We start from the raw sequence: 9,156 nt of genomic DNA on the forward strand, positions 1-9,156 counted from the left end.
TGTTAGGAATGTGCAGAACCTCCGGCCCACCCTCAATCTACTGGGTCACCAACTCTGATGGTGGGGCCCTCCAGGGGATTCTGATGCACCCTCAAGTGTGAGAACCACTACCCTAGGCACAAAAGTGCCTGCACAACATTAGAATGAGGATTGAGAAGGGGAAAAACAAACAAACAAGCTTTTCTGTACTGGAAGAGAACAATTTTAAAGACCCACTTAGTGCTCAAAGCAAATGTGCAGCACATGGGTACCTCCCAGTAAACCTTCTCCCAGTAAACCCTTGTGCCCACGTCCCAACTTAGAAACCTTCTGTTAATTTATCATGGCTCTCTGGAGAGGAGGAATGCCCCATTCACTGGACAGAGGGAATGCAGAGCACCAGGCATGCCAGACATTCCACGGCTAAAAACGGGGGCCGGGGGTGGTATTTCACGGTTAGCGTTCCTGGGCCACGAATGCTGAAACCCGTGAGATGTGAAGCTATTCCACCCTCCAGTTTCCAAAATTTCCTCTAGATTTTCCCAGGAGGATCCCACCGTCTTCCATTCTGGGGAGAAGTAGTTAAAATTAAGGCCAGCCCCGCAGGACTGCCATGCCAGATGCGGAGAGGCTGTCCCCAGAAATAAGCTGGCTCCCACCGCGGCTGGGCGGGGCGGAGAGCCTCCTGGAAGGCCAGCCCCAGGGCAAGGGATCTGGTCCCAAACTTTGAAATCTTGCGCGGAGGCACTGCATCCCGACCTCTCCTTTCCCAGCCACTCCTGGCGAGCCTTTCAAAAAAAAAAAAAAAAAAAGTGTGCAGTTGTCTCCTCCCCGCCCAGCCCTATCCTCGCCCAGGACCAGCTGTGCGGCGGGGACGCGGTCAGACCCGCGGCTGCAGCAGACCAAGCTGCGCTCTCCATTTAGGCACCTTCAGCTTTCCGCCCCGCGCTGCGAGCACTTTGCAAAGTTGAGCAGCTCTTAAGCGCACGCTTGGCCTCTCGACTTCTCCCGCCCCCGTCCCAGGCGCCCCCGCCTCCCACGCTCCCTTCCACTGGGAGCAGCTCGTCCCAGCGGCTGGCAGCTTACACCACTACCCGAAGCGAGACCATGCTACTAAGGGGCATCCTGCTGGCAGTGCAAGGTAAGGCCTGGACCCGGTGTGTGCGTGTTTGGGGAAGGGGGGGGGGGGGCAGGGGACGCTCTCGTGACCCGCTCCCTCTCCTGCTGCTCCAGTGGCCGGGCTCGCTGCCCTGGGCTGAGCCATCCAAGGGCGCCTCCTGATACTTCTCCGCAGCGGCTCTCTCGCTCCCCGAGCCAAGCCTGGGGCGGTGATGAGGGTGCGCGCAATGGAAGCGCGGGTGTGGGAGAACTGTAGTGCATCCCCTCCCTGCACCCTCCTGCACGCCTCCCCTCACTTCCACCAGGTAGCTTCCCAGGGGCGCCCAAAGTTGGTGCCAAGGCTCCCCGAACTGAAACTCGCTTTGTGCCCGCAGCCCTGCAGCTTGTCCGTGCCTTGGACCTGCCCGCTGGGTCCTGCGCCTTCGAAGAGAACACCTGTGGCTTTGACTCCGTGCTTGCGTTCCGGCCGTGGATTTTAAATGAGGAAGGTAAGGAGACTCGGTGCACCGGGGCCTGAGGTGAACTGCCCTGCTGGTTGGCTTTCACGTGGGAAATGCTATCTTGGGGTTAAATCCCCTTGGAAGGAAAAGTGTGCGTCATGGATCCTCCTTCCAAACCTCAGCTGTGCTGCCTGGATGGCCAAGGAAGAGATGGGGGAGGAGCGGGGTGTCCTTTGTTTACCTGGCCTGGGGTAGAAGCTCTGAGGTTTTGCCCCTCCCCCCAGCACTCCATAATGGAAGGGAGAAAGGGGGCATGGCTGATGACTGTCACCCACGGCCGGTCATCCTCTCTGTCCCCTGTGGACACCTTTGCTAGCTGGGGAAGGCAGACGGGGCATTCTCTTCCCACCCTGCAGGAGGGGTTCCATAATTCTGTGATGAGACCTCTGTGTTTTGCTGCATGACATCATCATCATATTCCTGTTGTATTTATAATCCAGCACTTGGCAAAAGAGGAAACCAAGTCCATGACCTTGTGCTTGAGGCCACTCAGCTGGTGGGTGTTGGTCGTGGTCTCACCACTACATACCACTTGGGTTCCAGTGACAAAGTTTAAATGTGGGGTCTTCAGAGGTATCTTCTTACCCTTCATTTAGTAAAAATAAGTAATTCTCCAGTGCCCAAAGCGGGCACCGGGAGTCCCTTCTCCTTTCCTCTCTCGATCACTGTGTCACCCCCATCAGAAGATTGATGCCCCAGGCCACTGGACTGGGAAAGAGCCTTCTTTAACACACACTGCAGCATAAAGGAGGCCAGTTTACCGCCTTCCCCTTTCCAAATGTCCTCAGGCTTCCAATCACCCAACGTGGAGAAGGGTGGAGCCCAGAAGCTCTGGTTAGGACATAGGAACTGTCAATCACAGTTTATTCTGCCCCAGGCTTCTATTTGGGGCTTTGCATTAGCTTCTCTGACACTCACAGGTGGGTGATGTTAAGCCCCATTTTCACAGAAGGGACTCTCAGTCTTCGAATATTTAAATGGTTGGTCCAGTCACATGGCATTGGCCAGCTCTGACCTTTCTAATTCGGTTAGGGAACTCGCTCAGTAGAGCCACTTGCATGACCCTGAGAGTGAAACCCTTAAATATTATGCCCTAGGCACTTCTCTAGTCCTGGCCCTGAGAAAAGGAAATGAACATCACCCCTTCATCCAGGAGCCTCAGTCCCTGAGCCCCCACCCCCAGTCCTCTGGCAGGATGGTGGCCCCCTCACAGCAGGCTGCTGCCTGGGTCAGTGGCATGCCACAGCCTGCCCAACTCCACCGCCTCCCAGACCCACAGGAAGTGCTCTCCACTGAGTTGGCACCTCTGCACAGTGGCAGTTAAACCATGCAAACAGGAAGATGCTTATAGGAAAAGGTGATTAAGGTTTAATAGTATAATGAAGGTACTGTTGCTTTCCCGTTTCCTTTCTTTCTAACTTCTAGCGGCCACTGCTTTCTGGCTCAGTCCTAGGACTTCTGGTTTGGCTGGGGGAAGTGAATTCATTCGCCTTCGAGCACTCCAGGTGGGCAGGTTAGGCTTCAGTCGTTACAGATGGAGTTTTTCAAAGACCAGAGCTTGGACATAACAGTCCACTCCAGATAGGCAAAGAGTTAGTTGTGTGCCGGCTGCTGTGGCTGCCTGCTGAGAAGCCATCACTAAGAATTTCTGTTATAAACCCATTTCTAGGTTGGTAACTTAAAGATAATAAAATCGCCCTGGGCTGAAATTTGGCAAGCTGTTCACAAGTTTCTCTGCAAATTTCCTTCATCTGGTTGCAAAAACCCTTTGAAACTGATTCCATCTGTGCATTTGTATCCACCAAAGAAAAGTTGTAGGTTTCAGAGACTTTCGCCCACAGTGTTTGGAACACAAATGGCATTTCTATATGTCCTTAGTCCATAGATTAATTTACAATGGAAAGAACAATGCTAAAGGCCAGTGAAGGGAGAAATTGGAATTTCATCACAGGAGATTCAAATCTGGGGTGATTGTCTTAAAATATCTCCCCAGCTGCCCAAAATTATATTGGAGGTCCAACCCTTTAGTTTATTTCAAGTATTAGTTCTCTACACATCTCCGGTTACAATTCCAATGTCTCTAGTTCATGGCCATTTTGAAACATGCTTGTTCTCCACTGGACACAGGATGGGCGAGTTTGGCAGGGCAGTGTGCTGGCTTGTGTTGTGTACCACCATGGGGGGCACCCCAGGGACAGGGTGTGACACCAGTCCTGGGGACCAGCCCCTGCAGTCTAGCCTCCTCTACTTTTGCCAATGGTGGCCTTGGTGGGTGGGTGTTTTGTGTTTGTTTTTTTGTAGAATTTTTTTTTTTATCTTCCCTAACTTGTCAAGGCAAGTGAGATTATGTCAGACTCAAATTTGAACTCGTTTCTATGTTTTAGTTTTGAATTAAATCCAGGAAAGAAGAGATCTGTTTTATCCTATAAAAATCTTTATTCATTCACTCCTTTACATAGTGGTCCTCAGCTGAAATCCAAACCATTGGTTCCATTTCCACATGTCAGCCGTTCGCCGGAGGATTCTTAGAGAACAGAAAGTTGACCTTTCATCCAGAGTCACAATTCAAATTAGTCATCAGGTGGATGTTGGCTTCGCTCTGAGTTTTGGATATTTTGGCTTAGTATCTTTAACCTAACACCCTCAGAGGAACTGAGGGAGGGGGAGGGGTAAAATCCAAATCCAGGTACTGCTTTTTAATTGGAAGTTTCAAAAACAAAGCCACCCAAGTAGGGAAAGGCAGATACTGAAATGTGTCAGGTTAAGAGAAGGTAGAAAAATGAAATTCAAAGCATTTTTTGTAGGGAAAGCATTTTTTTCTATAGCAGTGGGGGTCAGGAGTCGAGAAATTGCCTAATCCAGGAAGAGCAAGTGCTGATATCCAGGCAGCTAGAGATTTGTATAACAAGGGATGGAGTGGGGGGTGTGACCATGGCAGAGGTGCCCAAATCCCTTTGTGAGCACATGCGTGTGTCTCTTTCTGACACCTCCTTTCTTCACCCAAACCCCTTCCTTCTATCTTGAGGACACTTCCAGTCACTTGGCCATCTGAGTTTCAGTTCTGCACGCAGTCATATGCCAGTTATTACAAATGGTGATAATCCGCCTGATATTTCTTGAAGCTCAGCTAGAGCCAAAAGTCTGGCAAGGGACCCAGGGCCTTCCTGGAACAGGAGCAGTCCTCCCTTCCTGCGGATTACAGCTCTCTTTTCCTGACCCTGAGGGGCCCACTCTGCTTCTCACCCTAAAATCAGGGGTTCACAAGGTAGTTCCTGCCCCCTGGGCCTGCTTGAACCTGCATCTCCCCTGCTTATGGGTCTCCTGGTGCCCTCTAAGCAGAAACACAACCCCACGTTGTGTTGAGACCGAGAGCAGCCCACATTCAGGGAGTCCCTCGGATGTCTCTCAGAGAGACGGTCAATGCAATAGTATCACCCGGCATTCCCCGGCCGCCCTGGCTATGCTGCTGTCAGGTTGAGTGTGGCTGTTGTGCACTGTGTCTGAGCATGGCATTGGATCTGCTCTGGCTCTGCAAGGGCGCCTGGATCCTAGCGGTGGGCCTTGGGGATCATCCAGTGCAATGTCCTTATTTTACAGAGGAGCACACTGGGCCCAGACAGGCTCCCAGTCATGGTCACGGCCCAGGCAATGGCAACCTCTCATGTCCTCTGTTCTTCACCAGTTCTTCCCTCCAGTATCACTGCCTCATCCCAGTCTCCACTGGGTCCTGGGCCCTGGAGCTTTGTGTTAATTATAGCAGTTTGGAAACTCTTCATAAGAGATATAGTTACAGTTCATACATATGATAGAACACAGGTTCCAAAGATGTGGGCCTACCAGAGTCACACAACACTACACTATTGGTCATACAGTGCATTTATTCACTCTTCCGGATGTGTGGGGCAATCTTCAGCATATAGAAAAGGGTCTGGCATGTAGTAGATGCTCAATAAAGATTTATTGAGTGAATTAATTTGCTGAATGAGTAAATGAAGTATTGGATGATTAAAAGGTCCTTATGCATGTTCATTTGTGCTCTTGGTTTATTCTGTACCTTCAAAGGTAATCCCTTATCATGAAAAACAATGTAAGCCTAGTGGTTAGTATAACCTCTAAGCTAGACAGCTTGAATCCAGGCTCTGCCCTTTCATGCTGTGTGGCCTTGAACAAGTTACATATCCTTTCTGTGTCAGTTTCCTCAGCTGTAAATGGAGATAATAAAAGTGCCTATCTTGTAAGATTGTTGTGAAGATTGAATAAATTAATACATGTAATACATAGTGAGCACTTTAGACATGTAACCTGATATTATTCTTACTCCACTATTACTAGATTTGTATTTTATCAATCATGATTTCTTCTAATCCAAACAGCTTTCCAACACAGCTTCTGAGAAGCTACGGAGAGTCTCATTTTCTTTTGATTATAGTTTTGCCATTTGCTCTTCATTCCAACCAGAGGAAGAACATTCCTTTTCTTATTATTTGCCTCTATTTTTAGCACCAAAAAGCCTCTCAGGCCATCTAACTGTTGTATGTCTGAATGAGGTATGGAGATAAAGTATTAGAACCAAGTTCACTGGTTGATAGTCTCTCCAAATGACTTACTAGTAACACCTTTTCTCCGTAAATTCTTGGTTTGGGTCAGGAGTCCTTTGCATCCTGCCCCATCACTCTCCCATCCTAGGCTGCTCTTCCCTACGTATCCATCCACAGAGCTGGTGCCTCAGCATCACTCCTGCTCCATGGTTGATGGTGCTGGTGCCTTCTATGATATGCCTCGCCATACTCATCTCTCATCTCCTAAGCTCTTTGGGAGGTCCCTAACCCTTGGCCTCCCTGTCAGTCAGTCTAGGGCAGTGGTCGGCAAACTGTTGCTCTTGAGCCACATGCGGCTCTTTGGCCCCTTGACTGTGGCTCTTCCACAAAATACCACTTGCGGGCGCGCATGTATAGTGCGATTGAAACTTCGTGGCCCATGCGCAGAAGTCGGTATTTTGTGGAAGAGCCACACTCAAGGGGCCAAAGAGCCGCATGTGGCTCGCGAGCCGCAGTTTGCCGACCACTGGTCCAGGGTCTTGAGTTCTCTTGCCTGAACCCTCCACTTGGGATTTAAACTGCCTGGACTAGTCATATCTGCCTGCTCTGCTTTGCCTGACTGACTTTTCTGGCCATAGGTTCTGTCTGGTCAAACTCCCTCTTACCAAGGCCAGCACCCAGTCTGGGTTCCTCCCTGCTTGAGTTAGAGTTGCTCAATGGGAAGCCACCAGCTCCTAATCTGATCCCCAACAAGGTGCCTGGGGATTTTTAGGAGGTTCCCTTTCTCATAATTGCAGAAGCCAGCTGTGATCACAATGTATGGGGAGGAAAATATAATTTCTTGTCATAGGACTTTCTGTCTTCGTTGCCATTTTCAGTCTCTTAGCCTGCAGTTAGCATGTTTTGTGAGTCGCCTCTTGGGCTATAGTACTCATAAAAGATCTCAGAATCTCTTTGGTAGGTCACCCACTTTTCTTACAAACAATATTTGATTTTTAAGAATTTGAGTGAAATCCAGTTTTGTTCAGAATGGATGGATATCTCAAAAAGTAGGGCCAGCAGGTGGTGGAACATGTTTTGGGCATCTTGGCTGGTCAACCCTGATTTTCATATCTGCCAGTTTTCCGACTGCAGATAGGAGGTAGTGCTTAACACAGAAAAACATATTACAAGTGATAAATGATAAGGTTATTTAAGGGCAAGAAACTTTCACAGTACATCAGAAATGTCTATTATATCCATTAGGCCATACCTAAGTAAACAAAGCATAATGTCATACTTAATGTCAGCGAAGCATTCCCGACCAAAACTAAAAATTTATAAATAAATTCTTATACCTATGCATTAGGCTAGTGGTACTTAACTTTGACTGGACATTAAAAACACATAAGTAGTTCTTTTAAAAGAGTCACATCCAGGCCCTCCACCAAGAGATTCTGATTTATTTGGCTCAAAGTGGGGCCAGACTTGGCATTGTTCACAAAAAAAGCAAACACGATAAATAAACTCCTTAGGTTTTTCCAATGTATAGCCAGGGTTGAGGACAGTGCCTTAGAATGATGGCCAACTCCCCACCCTTCCAGAAGTAAGAAAGAAGCAATGCCCTCCTGTCAAGGGGTTGTTAAAAATGCCTTGATAATTATCAGTTACCCTCAGGGTAAAGTGCAAAATGCCTAGCTTGGCACTCAAGAAGCTTCATGATTTGCCCCAAATTACATTTCTACTCTGCCCTCTCATTAATTCCTAATGTGCGATTCACTCAACACACCCTTGACTTTAAGGCCTCCTTGCTCTAGTTGCATTGTTTTCAACACCTGTATTATTTTGCCCCATCTTAGCCTATTTAAATCCTATTCATACTTTAAGATCCAGCTCTTTGTTGAAGCATTCCCTGAGTTGCCCAAGTCAATGAACCTTTCCCTTCCCTCCCTTCCCTTACTTCTCTGCCTTCCCTTGTCTCTCTTCATTCCACTTTCCACCTTGTAAACCTTATTGGTGTCTCCTTATCAGAGTCCCTACCCCTTTACCTCATCAGAGTGTTGCATCTTTCAGAATAGGAACCACATCCTCCCACCGCACCTGACAAACAATATGTGGTATCAACAAACACTTTGGATTTAATCAATGTCTAAAGCTCTTGAAAAGCCTTGACATTTTTCCCCTGTAGTGAAAGAGGTTGTGTTTCATAATCCTTCCTACCATAGGACTTCAAAGACTTTGGAGGCTGATGTTGTAATTTCTGGATATAATGCTGAAGCAGTATTTCAGCTTGTCTCGCCACTATGTGGTCTGTCATACCATGGACAAATAGCCCGTGGGTTATTTAGCTGTGAGGCTTGCCTGAGTCCCTTGATCCTCTGCCATCACAAACAGTCACAAAGCAACCTCGAGAGTGACACTGCTTGATCTGAAAAGCATTTTTGGCAAAAGACTATTACACTTTGAACTAGCTTTTGAGAGTTGTTAGTTTCCAAGAACTTGAGTGTGAGGCTTCATTGGTACCCACCTTGATGGGTAAAAGCCAGTAGAGATATTTGTCTGCTCCTAAAAGAATCTCTTGCACACTGATGTGATTGATGCAGAGACCAATGGATTGGGTTTGTGATTGAGTGAGGTCCAGAATATATGCTTTCTTTACTTTGTGAAAAAGTTATTTGTGTTTTTGGGTATTTTGAGGCTAAGAATAAGATGATAAAGCAAAGCAAGTAGTACCATGTCATAACTTCACAGTATCCAGAATGAATCACATCCTTTACAGAAAAAGCTCCTACTATTCAGTCTATCAACAAGCATTTGAGCGCTGGCTATCCATCAGGCACTAGATTAGTAGTTGAAGTGAATAGAGAACAGGAAGTACAGAGGTGGTCATGGTCCCTGTCTTTGGTGGCAGCAGAAGACCAATAGGAGGAAACACAAATCTGTAATTATGGTGGGAGCATATGGAACTGTATGCTACTCAAAGATCTTCACAGCAAACAGCATCAGTTGGCTGTTCCAGCAGAAAAAGGAGTTTATGGGAA

The 9,156-nt window shown here is 47.8% G+C and overlaps 1 protein-coding gene across 1 annotated transcript in view; it reads left to right on the plus strand.

The window, feature by feature from the left end:
• Window positions 1-841: 841 nt before the first annotated feature.
• The window catches only part of MAMDC2 (MAM domain containing 2), a 123,772-nt gene continuing 115,457 nt past the window's right edge, over window positions 842-9,156 (plus strand). Inside the window, 2 exon segments of the mRNA XM_023752336.1 lie at window positions 842-1,120; window positions 1,473-1,586. Of these exon segments, the coding sequence (XP_023608104.1) occupies window positions 1,087-1,120; window positions 1,473-1,586 (148 nt within the window). The 5' untranslated portion in view covers window positions 842-1,086.

This window comes from Myotis lucifugus, unplaced genomic scaffold (assembly GCF_000147115.1).
Source record: "Myotis lucifugus unplaced genomic scaffold, Myoluc2.0 scaffold_31, whole genome shotgun sequence".
NCBI lineage: Eukaryota > Metazoa > Chordata > Mammalia > Chiroptera > Vespertilionidae > Myotis > Myotis lucifugus.